General features: G+C 36.5%; 1 protein-coding gene across 15 annotated transcripts in view; it reads left to right on the top strand.

Annotated features, from left to right (window-relative positions):
- The window catches only part of CASK (calcium/calmodulin dependent serine protein kinase), a 314,683-nt gene that overhangs the window by 133,955 nt on the left and 156,313 nt on the right, over positions 1-24,415 (top strand). For all 15 annotated transcript variants that reach the window (XM_064483255.1, XM_064483254.1, XM_064483258.1 and 12 more), the window contains 2 exons: positions 12,397-12,474; positions 17,423-17,495. In XM_064483255.1, coding sequence (XP_064339325.1) covers positions 12,397-12,474; positions 17,423-17,495 — 151 coding nt within the window. The remainder of the gene's footprint in view (positions 1-12,396; positions 12,475-17,422; positions 17,496-24,415) is intronic.

The following is a 24,415-nucleotide window of genomic DNA, read 5'->3' on the forward strand; positions in this document are numbered from 1 at the left end:
TCAAGTTGTTTGTAGTCAAATTGTACAGAGCAGGCAGGTGCTTATCCATGAAATAAATAATAATAACTGGTAGTGTAGGTCTAATGACCACAGAGAGGCACAGGTTCTTAGGGCCCTGAGAGATCAGTGGAAGAAACATTTGGGAGCTGGAACAGGCAGGCAGGCTTGTACAAAGTTGATGAAGGGCGTCAGCTTAAGTGTAGGAGAGAGACAGGTGGAAAAGTAAAGAGAACACAGTCCTAGCGGGGCCATAAAGAGAGCAAAAGTACTGGGAAAAGTTGGTGGCTCTGAGACATTTGTGAAGACATCAGGACAGTACCACAAGCACAGTCCTGATTTAGAAGAAAATAAAGCAGAATTAAAGTTGGGATTGTTTTCCTAATCAGTAGAGATTGATTTGTATATGCAAGGATTAAAGTATGGATTGGCAGGCTTATTAAATACAGAGAATTCATTTAAGCCACATCAACAATACAGTATTCACATGTATCATCTGGGGAGATGGGGATGGAGGCTCTGCATTTTGAAGATCTCCCTAAGTGGTTCTGGATGGATTTGTTATACAGAGCCCTCCCATATGCTATGGTTTTTACCTTCCTAGCTGTGATCTCTTACCTTCCATTAAGTAACTCAGAGCCTTGAGCAGAAGCCAGAAGTTTCCCTCTTTGTAACCTGAGTATTTGGGGTGGCTGCGGGGACAACGATGCATGGACTCTAAAGTCAGACTGCCTGAGTTTGAATCCTGGATCTGCCACTTACTAGCTGTGTGATGTCTTGGACAAGTTTCTTTCTTTTTTTCCCATGGGTATGCTATTTTATTCACATTTAAATTTCACCATCAAACACTGAGCTCAAGTATATGCTGGCCCTACGTTCAGATTTTTGAAATAAAGATAAATGAACAGCTTTAAGGGTTCAGTGTATTAAACACTGCACAACATATTCAACAATTAGAAAAAAATAGGGTGGATGGTATAACTATTATATACCTTTATACATTTAGTAGCACAAGTACAGGGACAAGCCCTGCAATTTGAGGAAAAACCCGTTCAGGATGGAGAGGTCCTTGGTTGCTAACAGAATCTCCCCTTGACTTGAGATGTGAGGCAAACCAAGGAGTCCGTCAGTATAGAAAACCCGCCGAATTCAGGACAAACAGTAACAACAGGATATTAAGGAATTGGCTGTTACCAATTGGGCTTATGGGGGCCCATCTGAAGCGAGCAGGGCTGGCTGGAGGCAGCAAATGTTGCAGCTCAAGTCCAGGACCTGTAGTTGAGAACAGCAGGTCTAGAGTCAGAATAGTTACTGCTTTCTTCAAAAATTCTTGGGTTTTCCAAACAAGCTGCTAAGGTGCTTTCTCCAAACAGGGGACAAGTTTCTTAACCTTCTCTGTTTGTCAGTTTTCTAATAGGTAAAATAAGGGTGGTAACAATACCTACCTAATAGACTTCTTGTAACTATTAAATGAATTAATACGTGTAAAGCACTTAGAAAATACCTGTCACATAGTAAGCACTCAGTAAATACTAGGTTTAATTATTTAATACAACCAAATAAGATTGTTTTTAAACTATATATAAAAGAAATCATACAATTTAAACGTATTCTGCTGTGTCTGCTTCTTAAGGATTTAGCTGAATTCCTTTGTGTACCTGTAGTTAATTTCTTTTGATTGCTGTGTAGTATTTTATTTTGTGAATATACCACTGTCGTATCCATTCCACTGCCAATGGACATTTGGGTTGTTGACACCTAGTGGCTATTGTGAACAACAGTGCTGCTGGAAACACTCAGGTACACGTCTGGTGCACATAAGCACATTTAAAGAGGCTGTCTTTGCCCAATATTCTGCAGGCTGCTTTTTGTCATAAATCAAGCATCTGTATATGTATGGATCTGTTTCTAGGTTTGCTGTTATGTTCTATGGTCCTGTTTGTCTGTCCTAGTGTCAATAGCATACAGCCTTAATTACTAAGCTTTATATTATAGAATTTTGTAATCAAGTAGAACAGATCTTCCCACCTCATTATTCTCCCCAGATATCTTGGGTCGTCTTGTCCTTTTGCAATTCCGTATGAATTTTAGATTCTGCTTGACAGTTTCTACAATACCTGTTGAAATTTTGATTGGAATTCCATTCAGTTTATGCTTCAATTTGGGAAAGATTAGCTATTGATAATATTGAGACTTCAATCTTTGAACAGGGTAATTTTTCTCTCCATTTATTTTAGTTACTTAATTTCTCCTAATAAATATCATACTTTTCTCCCTAGAAGTTCTGTGCATGTTTTTATTAAATTTCTTTCTACGTCCTTAAAAGATTCTTTAAAAATTTCATGTGGTTTATAATGATTTGGCTGAATTCTGACTAGTTTTAATTTTACCTTAGAATAGTTTGCATATACAGTTATACCATATGTAAATAATAACAGTTTATTTCTTCATTTTTCTTATACATTTCAATTCTTTAAAAATTTTTTTAAATTAAAAAAATTATTTTTTTGTTGTTTATTTGGGGGGGTAATTAGGTTTACTTATTTATTTTTTGGAGGAGGTACTGGGGATTGAACCCAGGACCTCATGCATGCTAAGCATATGTTCTACCACGTGAGCTATACCCTCCCCCCAACATTTCATTTCTTTATCTTGCCCTTACTACACTGGCTAGGACCTCCAGAACATTGTTGAATATAAGTTGTTTGAGTGGACATTTCTGTCTTGTTCTTGACCTATGAATTTCTTAAGGTTTAAATACATAGTTTAATTAAATGTTTTTGGCATTTATTGAGATGATCATAATTTTTTCTTATTTGATCTAGCTCAATGTTCAGAATTCTAATTGAATTCCACATATTAAAACAGTTTTACATTGCTTTGGTAAACCCAGCTTGTCCTGATGTAATTTTTAAAATATTGCTGGATTTGGTTTGCTAATGTTTTATTTGGCTTGTTTGCATCTGTTCATTAGTGAGATTGTCCTTTAATTTTCTCATGCTGTCCTTAACAGGTTTTAGTATCTAGGTTAAGCTAGCTTCATAAAATGAGTTAGAAACTGTTCCTGCTTTATATTCATTTTATATTTCCTCAAAATGTTTCAGTAGAACTTGTCAGAAATGTCATCTAGACTTAGAGTTCTTTATGCCAGTAAGTTTTAAATTATTGATTCAACTCCTTTAATCAGTAAAGAATTACTCAGGTTTTCTAATTCTTTTTGTGTTGTGATGAGTTTTATTTTTCTGGGAGTTTGTCCATTTCGTATACATTTTCAAATTTGTGGCATAAAGTTTCGATATCATCTTTTTAATGTCTGCAGGATATGAAATGATACCTCCTTTTTCATTCTTAATATAGCTTCTGTATGTATCTTCTCTTTTTTTTTAATCAGTCTTGCCAAAGATTCATCATTTCACAGGGAATAACTTTTAGCTTTGTTAATCCCTCTAATATCTGTTTGTTTTCCATTTCATTAATTTCTGTCCTATTTCCTTCTAACTTGTTTGAGTTTAATTTGATGATCTTTATATAACTTATGGAGATGGATGCTTATAAATTTTGAGCCTCTCTTCTTTTCTGATATATGCATTTATAGCAGTAAATTTCCCTCTAAGTACTACTTTACCTGCATTTTACAAGTTTTGATATGTTTTTGTATTTAGTTTAAGATATTTCCTTATTTTCTAATGATTTATTCTGAGATCTGTGTAATAAAAGTATATTGCTCATTTTTCAAATGTTGGGGATTTTTTAGTTCAGTTTTATAAATCTTTTTGAAGAACCTATTTTTTTGCTTTGTTTTTTGCTGTTTGGTTGTTTTTTCTTCCTTAATTTCTGCTCATTATTTCCTTCTACCTTCATTGTATTTAATTTGCTCTTCTCTTAAAAAATTTCTCCTGATAGAATGTCACTGATGTCAGCTTCTCTTATTTTACATCAGTATTTGTAATGTTTCTGTTAAATTTACATAATTTAAAAGTTTTAAAACATAAGTTTATGGATACAAACTGCCTTGTAAATAACTATTTTAGCTACATTTTGAAGGGATGTTTTATTTTTTTTTTAATTTGGAACTGTTTTTAGTATAACAAAAATGGTACTACCTGTTCATTTTTTTAAATTTTATTTTATTGAGTTATAGTCAGTTTACAATGTTGTGTCAGTTTCCAGTGTAGAGCACAATTTTTCAGTTATACATGAACATATATATATTCATTGTCACATTCTTTTTCACCATGAGCTACCACAAGATCTTGTATATATTTCCCTGTGCTGTACATACCTGTTCATTTTTAAAAAGTAAAAAGAAAACAAAAAATCCCAACGCAGTGCTACCCACTCACTCTTTAACACCATTGTAATACCTAAAAATTTCTCAGTGCATCTGCATATACACAGATATGCATATATATGTTTATACATCTTACTATATTGTGAACATCTTTCTATATCAATAAATATACTGACATAGCATCATTTTAATGACAGCATAATATTCCACTATGTGGATTGACCACAATTTATTTAACTGTTCTTCTATTGATTGGCATTTAGGTTGTTTTCAACTTCTCCCTATTATAAATGGCTATATAAGCCCTTGTCATTAAAACTTGGCAAATATCCCTGATTATTTCCCTTGTGATGAAATTATTGGGTCAAAGGACATGTAACATTTTTAAGGCCTTTGTCAAGCATTATAAAATCCCCCACCATTGGAAAGGCTGTATTGATGTATTTGTTTTGTCAACAGTGAATTACCTGATGCAGGAAAAATTTCTTCAACCAGTGAGGAGTGTGTGTGTGTGTGTGTGTGTGTGTGTGTGTGTGTGTGTGTGGCAAGCTAGCTTCTCATACTGGAAGACTGGACCTATGCCCCAACTCCTCCTTTCAGCCATTTCTATATTTGTGGGTCTAGTAATGGCAACACCCCAATCTTGAAATGTAATGCCTCAATCCTACACAAGTTTTATATGTACTGTTTTCATTATCATGATTAGAAATACTTTTTAATATTCAGTGTGATTTCTCCTTGATTATTTAGCATGTGTTTCTCAATTTCCAAGCATTTGGAGATTTTCTAGTTATTTTGTTTATTTCTAACACAGCTGTAACTGTGATCAGGAAACATACCCCAAATGCTTACAGTCCTTTAAATTTTGTTGGGTCTCAGAAATCCATTTGTACAATTTCTTGAGTTGTAAACTGAACTAGTATTTAGTGTGAGTGTGTGTGTAACATAATTTTTACTTGAGAAAATGACTAACAAACCACGATCACTCAGACTTAAATATGCAATGGACATTCAACCAAAAATGAATGAAGTGAGCCTGCTGCTTCCAGAGAAATAACTCACAGTTGATGAAATTCAAATTTTCAAGTGAAAATGAGAATTTTGGAAAATTTGTATCTGCCACCGTGAGCTTAGCAGCTTCCCAGGACTTAAAGAATGTTTCTAATGTAATCAATGGTGGTATTAATGAATGTGATTTTTTGATATCCTGTAATTGAATGTGTCAATATTTGGAAACTGTATAACTCATCGGACCAGTGTTTTTCAGATGACTAATGCATGATGTTACAAAGTCATGCACAGGTAAAAGATCTATTCAAAGAACAAGGCAGAACAATGGATTAATGTAACAGAGTGCAAAAAAATTCATTGTTGTGATTTCAGATTCCACACTGCAATTTACCTTTAAGAAACTACCCATTCTTGAGTCTTGGTGTAGCATCAAAGAATATTCACAAGTATCTTCAAGGGCTACTGAAGTATACCTTCTTCTTCTAATTATATATCTGTGTGAGGCCTAATTTTCTTCATTAACTTCAACCAAATAACATTGTAACATGTTATATAATAATATAACAACATTGTAACATGAATGTAGAAGCAGATATAAGAATCTAGCTGTCTTCTATTAAACCATAAATGAAAGCAATTTGCAAAATATAAAGCAATGCCACTTTTCTCACTAAGTTTATTTTGCTTTAAAATACATAATTATTTTTCATGAAAAAATTTATTTCTGTTAACATGTAATGGGTTATTGTTATTTTAAAATAAATGTTTTTTACATTTCTGGATTTTAATTTCTAGTATAGCAAATATTGATATATAAAATCCACACGAACACAATTGGGGTTCTCAGTAATCTTTATGAGTAGAAAAGGGCCCTGACATCAAAAAGTTAGAGAACTTATTGGTCACCTTAGAAATTACAGTTTGCTCCTGACTTGTAAGTTATTGTTGTCAAGTATTTTTATTAAAATCAGTCAATCCCCTTCCTCCCCCCATATACCTCTACCCCCCGATCAATAGTTACTATTTTATATGGTCTCTTTCTAAAGAGAGAGACTGGGAAAATAGTTGTTTTTATACAGTCATTGTTCATTTAGATTCACCTATATGTTTAACCACATTTTATATTTTTCATGCCTTGTTGAATCGCTGTTTTCATTTGACTTCATTTTTTCTTCTACCTGAGGAATATTTTTTTATATTTCCTTTAGGGATAGGTGTGCCAGTGGCAAATTGTCTTGGCTTATCTGAAAGAAATGTTATTTCCACCCTCTAAATGTTTTTTTAGTGAGAAGTTTAGGTTGGCAGTTTTTCTGATTTAAGATATCTTTCCACTGTATTCTGGCTTCCAAAGTTGCTACTGAAACGTCCACTGTCAGTCTAATAGTCCATTTTTTTCTTTCACACGTTTTTGAGAATTTATATTTTTCTTTTGTTTCCCACAGTTTTCACTGATATGTATCTAACTATAGATTTTTTTTCTTTATCTTGCTTGATGTATATTGGGCTTCTCAAATCAGTGAATTGGTATCTTCAGTCATTTCTGTGTAATTATCAACCATTTATTTTCAGTATTGCTTCTGCTCCATTTTCTTTTTACTTTTGAAACTTCAATAAAATATTTGCTGACTTTCTCACTATAATCCTTTAGATTTCTTACCTTCACTTTTATATTTTCCATGTTTTATGTCTCCATGCTTCAATCTGATTATCTCCTGGCTTACTAATTTTCTCTTTGACTAAATAATCTCAAATTCTTAATTTTGACTTTATAATTTTCCATTCTGAAATTTCTACTTGCTGCTTTTTCACATCTGTAGTGTCACTTCTGATAATTTCTGGTTTCTTACTGAAGTTTTTAAATTCAGCTTTCATTTCCATGATTAGTAAGCATTGGAGGTTTTCTATGCTACCAGTAAGACACACCAGAATGTATTCTATACCCCAGTTTTCAAAATACAACTCTTTATGACTCCAGGGTGCAGTATCAGCTGTTTTATCAGGGCTGTAGCCTTTGACGGGCTCTTCTGGGGTGTGCCAGGAGAATAGCTCTGTCTCTTGTCTTGGATCACCCTGGTGCAAAAGCAGTTAGACCCTGTCAGTCTCCATTTGACTGCCCCCCTCTACTTCTCCAAAATTCCCCCAAACTGAAGTCCCCCTCCCCGCAGCAGCCTTCTTTCCATAGCATCACCTTCTCCCCAGGACAAGCCACTCTTGCTCACCTCTTTGAGCTCTAATCCTTTCTCTGTTCTCACTAGGTAGTTTTTCATTTATTGTCCTATTAATGCTTTAGTGCTTAGAAAAGAATTTTTTTAATTTCATCTAGTTTTGTTTTTGTCACCTTCAGAAGAAATGTTACTTAGAGAAATCCAGATTTGGTCTGTCTGTTACAGTGTTCCTCGAGGAATAGTTTGCAGACAAATTCCAGTCTACCAGCCATTACCACTTTATGAGATAAGAACAAATTGAGAATAAACATCTAGAAAATATTAGAGCAATTTGACATTGCTGTGAAATCATAGTGCATGATTTTGTATTTTATAAAGTATTAGTTATTAATATACTTGAGGGGGAAAAACTAGTCCTTTACCGCAGTTAATTTGAGAAGCACTTCTTCATACAATCGGGTGCTAGTCTCCTACAAGCCCCTTCTTTCTCTGCTTTTATAGAATACATCATAGAGGAGGGAAAAAAACCTTTCCTCTACACTCTTACATTATGTGCATAAGGCCTGCAAATTAAACTGATAAATGACAGATTAACAGAAGAAAAAAATTTCATATGCACATGGCAGTGGGGGCAGGGGGTAGTGCTCACAGGAAAAAAAAAAAAAAAGCAAAAGCCACAGAGGCAGTTAGATCCAGAGGCTTATATACCATTTTAACAAAGAGAGATAAAATGAAGACACTAGACAAAGGAAAGAGGGACAGTTTGGGCACCTGAGGTTGAGGGTAAATTGTTGAAAGATGACCAGGAAATGTATGGTAAATAGTTATTTAGTAAGGTTTGTTATGCAGATAAAAGTAGTTTTCTTCTTTCTGGTACAGGAGAGGGGAACACCTTTACAAAAGGAAATTTATGTCACCTTTATGAAGGAAAATTTATGTCCTGTTTTTAGACAGAATGGAGAAGAGTGGAGAGTTCTTCCTGTGTCTGCTGTTTTTCAGTTGCCTTCAGCTGAAAATAATCCTATGCTGAAGTGGCATATTTGGGGTAATATATTCTAATCCCTTCAACATAGAGCCAGCCATAGCTTGAGCCTCTAGACCTGTGCTCTGTTTTGTTTGTAGCATTTGTTTTTGGATACGTTTTTAAAATTTTATAAGTAATGCATGTTTATTAGAAAAATTTTTTAATTCAGATGCAAGGGGGGACAGCTAAGATCATTCATAATCTCACCACTTTCCACAATTCGAAGTAAACCTCCAGTAGTTTTTTTCTGCATATAGTATGGAAGCATTCCCCCATGCTCTTCCATAGCAGTGTTTTTTCTCCCTTTCATTTCACTCCCTCAGAATGGAGCCAACTAGGAAAATTCAGAACATGCTTTTTGAAGCTTCTTGGCAGGTCCAGAAACACCCTAAGATTGGAAACCAAAGAGAAAAGCAATAAAAGAAGCCTTATAATTGTTTTTTGAAGCATTAGATTATCAAATAAAGTTTATCAAAGAACTGAGACATCAAGCTTTTCTTTGAGGTTATTATATTGGGATTGTATTGTTATGAATATGTATAGTTTAAGTTTCTGTGATGAATAAAATTTGCATAAATAATAGTATTTTTAGTTTTTATTTCTGTATCATAAAATTTAAAATTAATGGATTGCCTCTTTTACTTTAATGTCAATGTTACAAATAACTAAATAGCTTTAATAATAGAAAATTACTTGCACGGTAATAACTTTCAGACTAATCCCTCAAAGAGCATGCCTGCATATTTTTAAAGTTGCACAGGTGATTTGGTACCCCTGGTTATGAACCATTGTATTTGAAAATGTGTCATGGCCAAAAGATCCCATTTATAATAGCAACTAAACATATAAAATGCCTTGTGGGGGAAACTGAACAATCAATATTTGGAACCAGTATGAAGAAAGCCTTAAAACTATAACTTAGAAACAAAAGGAATTGGAGGGATGTATCATGTTCATCGATGAGAATATTAGGAAAATGTTCATTTCTACAAGTTAATCTATAAATGTAATGCTATCTCAGCCAAGATAGAAAAAGATTTTAGTGCTTGAGAAACTGATTTCAAAGTTCAACTGGGAGAAAAAATTAAGAAGAAAATGTTGATGAAGAATAATAATGAAATGAGACTTATTTTGCCAAATATTTGAATACACTACTACAGATTTATAATGATATGGGACTAGATACAAGAACAGACAGTGAGAAAGAGTAGAAAGCTAACAGTGCACTTGTATGTGTGTATACACATGTAGAAATTGTCATTTCAAGTACTAGTATTTCGGATATGACCAGGAAAAATGGATCGATTCATGCTGGTAATTGTAGCACAGGGCAGTAAGTGATTTCCAGTTACTGCTCACTGACAGTTTCACTCCTTAAGTATTGGCCTGTCACCACTTTACTATCTTCTCCCACCCCAAGACTTTTTTCCCCCTTCCAGGTGCCTCCAAAAAAGCCTTCCTCTAGCTCTACGGATTCTTATTGCTCTATGATACAATCAATTTACCGCTCTCCTTTGCCTCTTTTCTTATCTAAGTTGAATAGTGCTTATCCTTGCATTCTGCAATTAAAAGAGAAAAATGCCTAAAGAAAACTGTGATTCCCTCATTAGGAGGTGATTTTGGTCCTTATAGATAACCAACCAGCCTAAACTGCAGCCAGCTTTAAAAATGGTGCTTTTTTCTCCCCTCAAAATACAAAGCAGTGAAGACTATTCAGCCTCTTTAGTAATTAAGAAAATGCAAATGAGAGCAATCATGAGTGACTTTTTCTTCCTCCTATCTGATTGGCAAAGATTAAAAAGAATAGTCATCCGAGTAGAGGCAAGGTAGAAGATAGAACATTTTCACATTCACTAGTGGCAGTATAAGTTGGTAAAATTTGTCTAATAATGTGTGTATCTAAAGTATTATTGTATATACAAGATCTTATGGTAGCTCACGGTGAAAAAGAATGTGAAAATGAATATATGTATATTCATGTATGACTGAAAAATTGTGCTCTACACCGGAAATTGACACAACATTGTAAACTGACTATAACTCAGTCAAATAAAAAAATTTTTTTTTAATTTTTTGAAGTATTATTGTATATGCCCCTTGCTCTAGCAATTCCGCTTGTAGGACTTGTACTATAGCAGATGATCAGGGTTGTTCACAAAGACGCGGTCATGTTCATCCAGGCTTTATTTGTAATGACAAGAAAATGGGTACTGCCATACTTCAGAGTAGACTGAGCCATCATAAAAATTAATTTGGAGAATTCTATTTGACATTAGCTATGAAATGGAAACTAGGTAAAATTTGTAAGCTTTGTATAAATATAAAAGTATTTTCATTTATGTAAGACCACACCAAGATTTAAGTAATATAATCATTCATCAAATATTAACTGTGTGCTTAGTATTCTGGGTTTTAGGTGGGACTGTGTTGAAAGTATAAAATATATTTGTTCTTTAGGACTTTACACTGTTGTTGAACTGTTGATCTTGAATATGTACATTTGTTCCTTACACACCTGGTAGGTGTAACTGTAGATAATGGAAAGAGCATTGAATAGAGATAGGAATTTGAATTTTGTCCCTGTCACATACTTGTCTACTCGCTTAGACAAATTAGTTGAGAATGAGAAGGATGCTGACCTCATGGGGTGATGTAAGAATGAAGGGAGATATAACGAGGAATGCTTCCCATGGTGCTTGCCAAATAGTAGTATTAGTTAGTAATGATTGTTCATTATTATTATTAACTAATGAGTTATTAATTATTAGTAATAGTAGTGAACAGTTAGTTCCTTTGCTTTCCCTTCTAGAAGTCTCTCTTTCCTCAGTGTAATGCCTGCAACAGATATTTTAGAGCCTGAGCTACTAAATAAATGAGATATTGGATTTGAAATCACTTTATAAGCCCTACAGCATTTATGAAAATATTAGCTAATTATTCTTTAATGTATGTAATGATCTGGCAAAAGTTTCGTGTGTACACATAAATGTGTTTCTATGTAAGTGCTAGTTATTATTATATGGGCTCTATAGGGTTGTTAAAGAATTTAAGCAAAAGAAGGCCTTAATGTGGCTGGTAATCATTGAGGGGGCTTCCTAGGGAAGGTGGGATTGGAATGGAACCTTGAATTAAAGTAGGTTTTGAAGGTGAGAAGCAATAAATGCAGAAGCATGTGGCAAAAAAAAAGAATAGTATATTCAGGGAATAGTAATAAGACTAATATGCCTAGAGAGTGAAAAGTCATTGGACGGGGTAGGTGGGAGAAGCACAGTATGGCTGAGACAACAAGAGGCCTTACTGACCTGGTGAGAACTAGAGAACCATTTTATGTTTGGAGGCAAGGTAGTAACACTGTCACCAACACATCAGCGTGTTAGAATATGTTTGTAGCGATTAACTTTGGTAATGGAAGTATAAACAAAAATAAATCATGGATTAGCTAATTTTTTTCCTTTCACAGTAAATATCTTGAACTCCCATTTAGTGGTGATAACTATAGCTAAATCTTTTAGAATCCTTGTTGTATTCTTAAAATATTACATGATGTGACTAGATATAGATAATTTCAGAATTTGATTCAAAAATATGCCCACAACCCCCAACATTTCTCTTTCCTGAGACTTTTTGTTATAACCTAAAGAAAATATACAGACAATTTTCTATACCTTCTGTTATTTGAAGCTACCATTTGCTTTTTCTTCCTGTTTATTTTCCTATAGATTTTCAACGTTAAGATGGTTATAATGTCCTAATGATTTATGTCTATTTTTCATCAAAAGAAAGATTTAAATAATTTATTACAACCTTTAGCTGTAAGTCAACTAATAATTTAGTTGCAGTGTAATCAGTTTCAGTGTTTTCTTCCCAGAATTTCCTTTTCTTACATTCTTTTTCACATTTCTCCATAGTATGGATGGAGCGGATCTGTGTTTTGAGATCGTAAAGCGAGCTGACGCTGGTTTTGTATACAGTGAAGCTGTAGCCAGGTAAGTAATTTGTATGGACTCCCCAGAAGTCAAGGGAGAAGTCAAAGAAGGAAATGACAGAGAAATCACATGACGTGGGCTGCTCTTTGAACTGATGACGACCATACTGGCACTCTTTCTTACAAGGAGCATGTCTCTTTTAATGTGCTTTAGTGGAGCCAGACGGTGACTGGAAATGCAAAATACTGAACAATAAATTTATGTATTTATATGAGCTTACAGTTTAACATCACTACTGCTATCTTTCCCATTTTTGATGACCTTTATACAAGGAGGAATTTGATAGCTCAGAAACTGTCTAGAATTAAACTTGGGTTTTTTGTTTGTGTTTGATTTTTGCTTTTTGGCAGATGTGCTTGATTAGTTCTTCAATTTGCCCTTTAGTGATAGCAAATTGTTATGTGACCAGTTAATCTGAGGAAAAGCACAGAACAGTAGAAGGAACAGAAATAAAAGCACAATTTTTCTGCTGAATACATTTGCTTCAGGCCAGTGTGTGATCTCCCAGTCAGATGGCCACCATTGTTCTAAGTGGAGGAGTTCTTACAAGAACTAGTGACTCAAAGTAAGGATTTAATATGAAAAATCACAGGAGCCATGCATGGGCCACTTGCTGACAGATTTAGAGCAGCACAGCTTTCTGCTTTAGTGATACTCAATCACATCACAAATACCTACTCCAGTAGGTTGCCTTTTAATACATAGGATACGGCATCCCTCCTCAGCCAACTATAATGTTGAAGGGTTCAAACCTACACACCCATTAGGATTTATTAAAATTTTCTACCATTTGAGAGACAGATACCGTTAAATGATTATAACTTTTTCCCTTCTATCATTCTTTTTACAATTGTGGCACAATGGACAGATATGACTGAAAACAACTTAGACACTACTCGTGCGACTTTGAGCTAAGAATGCCTTAACACTCTTCAAATTCTTTGCCCTGCCTTCTAGCTGAAGAGCCAGGGCCTCCCTCTCAGGAGGTGAAGCAGCCATAGCTATAACACAAGATAAAGAATATGCGCAATTTTAGGTAGCTGCTGTTTTGTATTCTTGGAGCTAGGAAGAAGCAGCAAATGAGATTTTATATATATTGACTTTACTTATTTAAACTCCTGATATTATTCATGGTAGAACTGAGGCTAAATATCCTTTTTTCTTTTGTGTCATTCACTAAAGCACATTCTAGAGTTTTCTTCTTTTAAAAAAAATCCCATTTATATTGTTTTCAGTTCTTCTCACAATTCAAACTGTTTATTTTTTATTGTGCTTCAGAATTAAAACCATTCTTTAATACCAAAAATAGCCAGTGCTATCTTGATTTTTCTTATGGCATTGTGGTAAACCACTTTATCTGACTAAATGAAACTCTCAGACTTTTGCATGTCAAGAATTTGAATTTTGTACTTTCCCATATTGATATCTTTCAACAGCAGCATCAAATAGGGAAAAACTAAAATTTCAGAATGTTGATTTTGCAAAACAGTGAAACTCGCTGGAGAAAGATGACTTTCCTTTTTGAACCGCAAAAACATGCAGTACCTGGCATATAGACTTATCAGGGTTGATGTTAAACCAGTATCATTTTTACTTTATTCCCCATTCATCCCTATTGCTTTTCCTTAACTTCGAGCCTGTCTCTGCCGCTGTGCTAGGTGTTAGAATGGGGAGAATAGTAGTGTGTAGAGGTGATGTCATACAGTGAGATCACTTGAGATCTCTCAATCTTGAGATTTATAGAGAAGATAGATGTTTATATACATCAAGATAAAAGCCTGTTGATTTTAAAATCTACCCATATTTGCTGTTAAAATGGTGGTTTATGAAAAGAACTTTCCAGAATGGACTGGAAGAGTACTACTGGGACCAGTAAGTGACACTGCAGAGAGGCTTGACACAACTTATTAAAAACCCTTCCAAAAAATGACAAAGGTGGGCAGCCTCAGAAAGTATGATTAGGTACGTGCCGTATTGCAGAGTACCAGCCACCATGTAAACAAGGGCACGTAAATCCTTCCTTTGGTTTACAGTGTCCAACCAGATGACTTGTCCCTTCCCCTCTCTGATTCTGTGATGCACTGTTCAGAAATTCAGCTTGCATCGGTTATTCTAGTGAGACCAACTGCCAGGAGACTCTGAGACACCAAGTAATCAAATTGATTGTGTTTTTCTCCAACTGGCTGAGCTTCAAGAGGAGTAGCAAAGCACGGCAGGGAAGGAAACCGCGTTCAGTCCTCACAGCCCCGTTAGTGCTCCCCTCTGTTCTTTCAGAGGTGGTGAGTTGTGGAGTGAGCTAACATACAGGGGCAGATTATCAAATCAAACTCTCACAAATCAAAGTGAGAGTCTTACCTAGTAGCAGGCTTTATTAAACAATTATAAGGATAAAAGCAATCAAAAGCCTCAGCTGAAGCAGAGAGAGATCTGGGCCTTTTAAGGGCAGCTCCTCACTTCATTCCTCCCTGCATCTGGAGTGCCCGTCTGGCCCAGAATAGATGAGGTCTCTACATGAGGTTTGTGAGATGTCACACACACAGGGGAGCATTTCAATTGTGGAACATCTCCATTGTATACCTCAGAGAGTCATACAGTTTACATGACTTCTTCCAGGAAGCCATCCATGCCTCAGGGATCCTGGGTTCTATTTATCATAGGTAATCCTTAGCCAAGGATGTTCTGTTAAGGGAATTCCAGAGATAAGGTTTCTTCAGCCTAGCAAAGAGCGTTGGTCTTTTTACCCAGAGTTGCCAAAGAGAGTAGACTGAGTCACCGCCCTTCTTTTCTTCCACCCCCAAAATGTTTCTGTCCAAAGGAAGTGAGTGGATTGCTGGCCAGCTCTTTTTCCCATGGAGTTACCATTTCTGATCCTTAGGGATGGGGACAAACATAGATATTGCTGAGTTTCTCTGAAAGCATAGGCCACCATGATGCTTCATGAAATGAAACTTTTGGGCTAACGTTTTGTCAGCAACTCTCTGGAACGTGTGGGTAGATTTAGGCTCTCTCTTCTCCTTGCACACTGTTCTCATGCACAGCCTCCCAGGGTCCTGACTGGGAAGGTGGAGGAAGATCAGTTTGAATCTATAATATTTGGGAAGAAAAAAATTCTACCCTCCCTCCACACACCCCAGAGATTCTAACATGTACGTATATTTGGGTCAAGTAATTGAATACTCTGATATTCAGATTTTAAAAATGCTCATTCATTGATTTTTTTAATAAGGCTTTGAGATAAGAGTTTTCCTCAGATTAAAGATATAAGTGGCTGTCTCAGGACTAAGTATCCAAAGTAGTTGGACACATGACCTAGCTTAAACATACCTACCATTCCAGTGTTCACATCTAGATGCACAAGTAGGCTGTTCTGAAATCTTTGACTGAATTTGATAATAGACAACTTTTGTAGCACGGTTTAGAGTTTACAAAGCACTTTCACATTTGTTGTCTCTGCTATTTCAGGGGATCACAGATCCTCCAAAGCCTAATTTGAACCAGGAATGGGCCATACCACCCAGTTAAGAATCCCTGACTTGAACAAAAACTTAATTACAGCTGCTCTGGCCCAGGCAAAGAGTATATGACCACGACCTCTCTGTGTATTTGCGAAGTAAGAAAAATTGAACATCACAGCTAAGGACTTCATGAGCCTAGCTCTTTCTGCTTAGAGCCCAGTAGTGAGGAGACAGTAATAAGTACAGAAACAAAGACCTGGGGGATTTTTACCCCTACCTTTCATTTTAGAAATGGAACCTTCAGATCAATTCTAATACATGAAATAATGCATATGCTAATTAGAGGGACATTAATGTGCGTTTGGTTAGATAGTAGCATACCAAAGAAGTAACTTGATGGAAACGTCTTTTAATTATACAGCAGGAGTGGGGAAAATTTTTTTGGTCTTGAGTCACAAGCGCACACACAAGGTCATGAGGAAGTACCATTAAATTATTTAGTTTCAGTAAATGCCATACAGTCAATAATATTATGTATATTGCATTTCTGTGTCATGGCTGGTTGGGAAGGACAAGAGGGAAATGAGAAGGCAAGAGGAATAATGGGGGGAAAGGACAGATATGAAGGGAGTAAAATTCAAGGGAAGAAAGATGAAAAAGACCCTCAGAGAAAGAAAAAGTGTGGGATTATAGAAGAACTTTAGAATTGAGGGAAGGAGGTTGAAGTAAATTCTGAAGCAATACTGAATGAACTACTCTTGTCACACCCTATGGCTAGTTGACCTTGTTACCATATTTTAAGGACTGTCCTTTAAAATGCTAACTCCTCCTTTGTTTTTCATCTGGACCCAGTGAGGAGCCTCGGTGGACCCTGCTGGCCTCTGAGGAGTTCCTAGGACTTCCTAGGACTTAGGCCCAGAAGAACTCTGCTTTATTCAAGGATACCCCAACTAAACTTTGATTATGTTGCAAAAAAAAAAAAAAAAAAGTCAACATAAGGGGGTTCTTTTCTCTTGTTTGTCCTTAGAGCTAAATGGAAATAAGACAGAGAGCTAACCTCTCTCTGCTGGCAGATAAAAGGCTCCTACCCCTTTAGTCAGAATCCTTGGTGTAGCTGTGAGCACTGGTCACCTGATAGCAATCCAGTGTAACTAAGTGGAATTAACTCAGTGTCAGAGAACTGTTGTTTTTCATGTTTTCAGTTTGAATTTGTGGTTTGCAGAGGTATTTTACTTATGAACTGTGTGAAATTCTTTTGACTTAGATATCTTAGAAAATGTAGAACACATTATTTCTTCATAAGCTCATAAACTTACGAGTCTGCCAACTTTTTCATCACTGAGCTACACATTCCACTAGTCCTGTCTACTCAAACAAAAAGTGTTCGAGGGCAGCAAATACGAAGGTGGGAGTTACAAGCAATGGACATTGTATATTAAGGTTTAAAAATAAAAGGTTTTTTACAGTTTTAGCTTTCTTTTGTTTTTCTACAGTCATTACATGAGACAGATACTGGAAGCTCTACGCTATTGTCATGATAATAACATAATTCACAGGGATGTGAAGGTAAGTCATTTTTATCACTAACTTTAATGTTTGTGGATAGAAACTGACTTATAGCAATGATAATAATCAGAAATTTTTCTTTAATGTTCTTATGAACAGCATCTTCAAGTTAATTTTACTTACAAATAAAAATTTGCTTAACTGGTTTATATTTGAAGAGTTGTACTAATTCTTAATAGGAACACTTTTTATCATTTCAATTTCCTTATTTTCATTAAAATGTATAAGTATTGTAAAATTCTGTTATTCCTCTTTTGCCATTTTGTGTTTAAGAGAAAAATGGAAAACCCAATAAATAGGAAGAACCAAACAATATCTTATACTAAGTTAATTGGAGGGAAAATCAGAATTTGGTTTATATAGTAAAAGTTCACCACACACTTATGTTTTCATAATGTTGCAGTGTAGAATAGTCAGCATTGTATTTTCTTTGCAGACTGTTTTTAAACATGGTCTGAAATCGTAATTATAAATGTAATATAGTTTGTACCCTTAAGAAGATGCATATTACCATTATTCAGTCTTTGTGCTTGTTTGAGCCCAGTATCGAGTTCATGAGAACGTCAGTGCCTGGCTCATAAGGGTGCCGGGCCGAACATGGGGGCATGCAAGGAAGGAAGCCAGTGGGCCTTCCTCGCCCCTTTCTGGGCCTTGAGTCACTGAGCGCCCCTGCACTGTGTCTGGCCCTGTTCCCACTTTCCCGCTCTGCTGGCCTCTGTTGATCACTGGCCTCTCTCTAACCCGCAGCACCACAGACACGGTGCTCTCCTTTCCTCGAGATGTATTATCAAAGGCCTGACTTCTTCGATGTGTTTTAATGGTTAAGAAAATCAACTAGAGTTTAGTTAAATTTTCTATAACGTTCGGGAAATTTTAACTGAAATTCTTGTGATTAAAAGCTGAGGAAAGCATGAGCAATTCCAAACCAATCTAGTGGAATGCTCCAGTAGCAATGAAAAATCATTGGAGAAATGTACAAAATACACATTAGTGTAAATTAGTTGTAAAATAGTTTATTCTTTTCAAATGTGGTGATAGGAAAATGATATTGTTATTATTGCCACTCAACACTAAACAACCCCATGGATACAAAGCACTTTTAAAAGGAAGTGTTCTTCAATCATGCAAAGAGAATAAGAAGTATAGAAAGATAAAAGGAAAATTGTCAGTGATAGCAGTGTGCTGTTATTCTTTTGCATTTAATTAATATGAGAAAATGAATATATACAGAGTAAAATGTATCTCCTTATATATAATGACAAAATGACAATTTGAAAGCTGAAAATGTATAAAACAGATCCTTAATTCATAAAGTAGCATAGTGTTAAAAATACTTTTGTAAAAAAGGCAGTTTTTTAAAATTGAGATATAATTGACATATAACAGTTTCAGGTGTACATCATAATGATTTGATATTGTATACACTGAAATGATCACCACAATACGTCTAGTTACCCTCTGTCTCCATACAGAGTTACAAAATATGCAGTATCATATTAATGACTACAGTCACTATGTTGTACATTATATCCCTATGACATTTATTTTATGACTGGAAGTCTGTATCTCTTACCTTCTTTGCCCATTTTGTCCCCCTCAACCCCCTTCCTCTCTGGCAACTACCATTCTGGTCTCTGTGTCTATGAGTTTTGTCTTGTTTGTTCATTTGTCCTGTTTTTTAGATTCAGTGTATAAGTGAAATCATAAGGTATTTGTCTTTCTATATTTGATTTATTCACTTAGCATAATACTCTCAAGATCCATCCATGTTGTCACAGTGGCAAGAGTTCAATTCTTTTTTATGGCTGAGTAGTATTCCATTATACACATATATGTATGTGTGTGTATACCTGACATCTTTATCCATTCATCCATCAATAGACAGTTAGATTGTTTCCATATCTTGGCTATTATAAATAATACTGCAGTGAACATGAGGGTGCACATACCTTTTTGAATTAGTGTGCTTTCTTCAGATGAATATCCAGAGTAGAATTGCTGGATCATATGGTAGTTCTGTTTTTAGTATTTTTAGGAGCCTCCATACTGTTTTCTATAGTGGATACACCAATTACTTTCCCACCAACAATGTATGAGGATTCCCTTTTCTCCACATCCTTGCCAGCACTTGTCATTTCTTGTCTTTTTGATGGTAGCCATTCTGACAGATATGAAGTGATATCTCATTGTGGTTTTGATTTGCATTTCCCTGATGATGAGTGATATTGAACATCTTTTAATATGTCTATTGTCCATCGGTATGTTTTCTTTGGAAAAATATCTATTCAGATCCTCTGCTCATTTTTTAATCAAATTTTTTGGCTTTTGTTACTGAGTTGTAAGAAGCAATTTTATTTTGAATTCTGTTCTTGAAAGGTAATTATATCAACATCTTATAATAAATAATGATTGACAACATACTCTACTGTAATACTTTCAGTAATATAGTCAGCTTTTGATTAGCCATGGTATTTGATATAATGACAATCTAAAACCAAATAAAATCCCAGAGTAGTTTATATTTGAGTACTGTGCTTCACCTTCTCATTTACATTCTGATTGATTTATTCAACAAATATTCCAAGTGCCTACTTCATGCAGTATACTGTGCTTGGAGCCCTAAAGGCATGATGTTCTTAGTAGAGAGATGAGGCAATATATCTATTATCAACTGCTACAGAACAACACACAGTGACTTTGAACAACAGTCGCCATTTATATGCTCTCAATTCTGCAGTTTGGGCACAGCTTGATGGGGACTGCTCGATTCTGTTTCACAGGCTGTTGGCTGAGGTGGCTTCACTTACTTCTCTGGCATCTCAGCAGAAGTGGATAGAACACCTGGAAGCTGGCTGGGCCCTCTTTGTAGTTTCTCATTTCTCATTCAGAACATCTCTGTGTCTCTGTCTCTCTCTCCCTCCCTCCCTCCATCCCCTTCCCTCTCCCCCTCCCTCTCCCCCTCCTCCACATGGCCACCCTTTCTAGCAGGACAGTGTCCTGTGGCTTGAAACAAGCAAAAGTGAAAATTACCAGGCCTCTTGAAGCCTAGGCCTGGATTGGCACTGTCATGTCCTATGCATTCTGTTAGTCAAAATGTCACAAGAGAAGCCTGGATTCAAGAAGAGGAAAAATAGATTGCACCTTTAGTTGGAGGAGCAACATATATGCACAAGGATAGGAAAACTTTTTTGTGGCCATCTTCTCAGACAGGCAAAACAGATAATTATTATCCAAGGTAGGGAGCGAGAAATATCATTTAAAGACAGAATCAGAGAAACTTCATGGAGAAAGTTAGATTTGAGTCTAGCCTTGAGTCACTAGGTAGTTACATGGAGACGAGAGGACAGTTCAAGCAACAGGAACAGTGTGTGCAAAGCCTCAAAATGAGTTTTGCATTGAATTTTAATAAATTACCTTATTATCTCTAAGGCACATGTCAAAGAATTTTGAAGAAGCATGCAGAAACATGCTGAGGAAGGGAAGAAAGGAATGATTCTCAAACTGCAAATTAGTAAGAGGAAACCACCAGAAAAGGCACCATTCAGCATTGAGTTAAGAAGCAAACTGTCAACACAAGAGCACACATACTTGTCGATATCATTTATATCTCAGTACCTGAAGTCTGTAATACATTTTGCATGCATAAATGTAATACTCAAATTTAGTTCATTGGTAATTTTGAATTTGGGTATATTTTTCTTAAGACACTCGTCCAAAAACATGTATTGAGTACCTACTGTGTGTCGGCCACTATTCTAGGAACCAGAGCTACATCAGTGAACAAAACAGACACAATCACTGTCCCTCTAGAGCTGACTTTCTTTTCAGGGAGAGAGATACTACTCACTGAGCATAAATAATTCTACTGTGTAGTAGGTTAGAAGGTGAAAAAAAGGACTACAGGGGAAAAAAAGAGAGAGCAGCCAAAGTGGCAGGGACTTCTGGAGAAGGGGTTGCAATTATAGATAGGGTGATTGAAGCAGGCCACGTTGAGAAGCTGACATCTGGCAAGGACTTGATGGAAGAGAGAAAGGGCTAACTGATGTCTGAAGGAGAAGGGTTCTGGGTTACAGAACAGCCAGTGCAGAGGCACTGAGGCAGAAGCATAAGTGGCACGTTTGAAGAATAGCCAGCAGACCAGTGTGGCTGAGGTGAAAGGGGAGAATGGCTAGTAGAGGAGATTAGAGAGAAAAGGAGGGAAGGGACTTTGACTTTTACTCTGAGAGAAATGAGGATTCACCAGGGAGTTTTGAATGAAGACAGATGACGTCTGACTTTCCAGGGTAACAGGACTACATTGCTTTGTTGGTAATGTATTGAATAATGGCTCCACGGTGGAAGCAGGGAAACAGGAGATGGTCCTGCCTGGCAGAGCCAGAGCGGTAGCAAGGAGGTCGTAAATAAGCAGATTCCAGATATATTTGAAGGTTTTGTCAACAAGATTTGCTAATATAACTCCAGTAACTTAGGTAACCCGAAGCAGTTTCATTCAGAACTTTGTTATAGTTTTCCAATGTAGTGGTCATTATAAAGCTTTAATAACAATACATATCACAAGGCTAATAATTTAAAATTTCACTTGATGTGTTGTTTCTATTTTTGCTAATAAAGCAGCCTATTAGCTATTCTCATTCAGAGATTGTTTATTCAGTGACTTGTCTGTATGTAGATTTCATTTGTATGTAGATTTTAGTTTCTATAGATAAAGTTTTCTTCCCTTATACTTAGTAAAGAAAATAGAAGACCATTGCAATGTATCATTCCTTTTAGAAAAATTCAGATTATTTAATCATCTATTTTATCTAGCCAGGAATATTGTCATATTCTCTCCCTCCCTTGTTCTCTCTGTCTCGCACATAGTTCTTGGCATTGATCCAAAGGCACTGGGTTTCCCAAAATGTTAGCATTATATTAATAGTACTTTTCTCTTTACTTGGTAGGCATTTCTTTTTGAAATCATTATAACCTAAGTCAAAAATGTTTGGTTATTTCAGGTTAGATTTGAATATATGGTGCCATGTGACCTATAGTGGAAACTGTGGGCTTTGGAGAAGCAGTTTCACATGAAATTGTGTAAAAAGTAATTGTATAATCCTTTGAAATTAGGGAAGGTGTGTCGTCATAGTACAGCATCTCTCAATAGCCACAGACATTTGGGGCCAGGTACTTTGTTGTGGGAGGTTGTCCTGTGTATTGTGCCTCTACCCACTAGATGGCAATAGCATTTCCCCCCAATTGTGACCATCAAAAATGTCTCCAGACATTGCCAAATATCCCCTGGGGCACAAAAATCACCCCTGGTTGAGACCCATTGTCATAATGTTCTATTTCTCATGCTTTGCCTCCTTACAGGCGTTAATTTAAGCATGCATGCAAATTTCTGGGTTTTTTTTCCTGTCATCTTCCCTTTTATTCCTCTTCTTCCTGTGAGAGGATATGGAAACTTTCATTATGTTTCAGTGTTTTTTTCTCTTTTCTGCCTCTCACCCCTAAATTAAAAGTACTTTAGAAAGAAGTAGTAGTTTTCAAGGTAAATGCAACTCCTGGCTCCTTGCCTGCCTTCACTGGCTCTGTTCAACACTGAGAGTTGGAATTTTCTCCTCTCCTGATTCCCGGAGACGGCCTCACAATGCATCACCTCGGCGCGGAGAGACAAGTAATCCTTAGACCTTTCTCTGACCTACTGATGTGTGATTTACTAACTGGGGTTGAAGTTACTCAGCTTCTCTGAATGCAAACTGCTTGCTGTACACATGATCACTTTCTAGTCTGAACAGGGCCTGTGCCCAGGAGGTTTGGGGGCACCACTTTTAGTCCTCAGAACTTCAAAACCCAGTCGCACAGATGCTCAGCCAGAAGCCTCCGCCCAAGCGTTCCTGTATGTGGTTCCTTTAAATGGTTTTCCTCGCTAACCCGTCGGCACGCCTGGCCGCTCTCCGTCCCCTTCTAGTCTCAGTTCTCCTTTCACCTGCGTAGGCCAGACTTCATTATAAATGGGCGTTCACGTCACACTAGTTGCCGTGGCATTGTGGATTTCTTACAGTATTTCTTCCTCTATTGCTCTCAGCTGCTGACACTTCTTTTCCATCTCTTACCACAGCTCCCAAAAGTCCCTCATGTTGTATAAAAAAAAAATTGAGATTCTCCTTAAAATGAAAACTTACTTTGTTCTCTACATTCCTTACTGTAAGAAGCACACTGGCTCCCCTCCTGCTATGCTTTTGTCAGGTTGTTGAGCATAACATGCATGTTCAGCTTGAACATGGGGTTTTAATACTTAGAAATCCAAGATAAGTTTAAGACGATCTTGCTTGTCTTCTCCCACCCATCCACCTACAAAAAAAAAATCAATTCCTTGATTTAACAAGAAAAGAATGTTTCTTTTGCTTATTAGACGTGAATCCTTTCACTGCTCCTTTCCTTCTGAGCCAGGGGGAGCAGGCATGTGTGATACAGCCACAGCACTTTTGCTGTCAGGTATAAAACCTTCCTAGCTGTAGTAACTCTTCCCATTGGTATCAGTCCACTTTGAATTTGGGGGTAGTCAGAGGCAGGCTCATGGCATTAGGCTGCAGGATAGAAATGCTTAGCAAATCACCAGTGTCCTCTGTGCTCCCTTTGTGGTTTGCTAAGCAAGAATTCCTTTCAGCTTGTCTTCACACATTTGTTCACAGCTCCCAGCCTGCAAAGGCTGGGTAGGCTGCAGCCACCCTTACCAAAGCACAACAGGCTTGACATTGCAGGGGAACAAAACTTGCCACGCCCAAAATGTGTCTGTTTGGGGGCTGGTTGTTAAGAAACAAAAGACTCAGGAAGTCCTTCTTTGTACCTCCCCCTCAGCCACCTAAAAGAATTTAAAGGGTCTGGTCCAGGAAGAGTACTATCAGCAGAGATATCTGTAGAGAATATGGGCTAAGTGT

This window comes from Camelus dromedarius, chromosome X (genome assembly GCF_036321535.1).
Source record: "Camelus dromedarius isolate mCamDro1 chromosome X, mCamDro1.pat, whole genome shotgun sequence".
NCBI lineage: Eukaryota > Metazoa > Chordata > Mammalia > Artiodactyla > Camelidae > Camelus > Camelus dromedarius.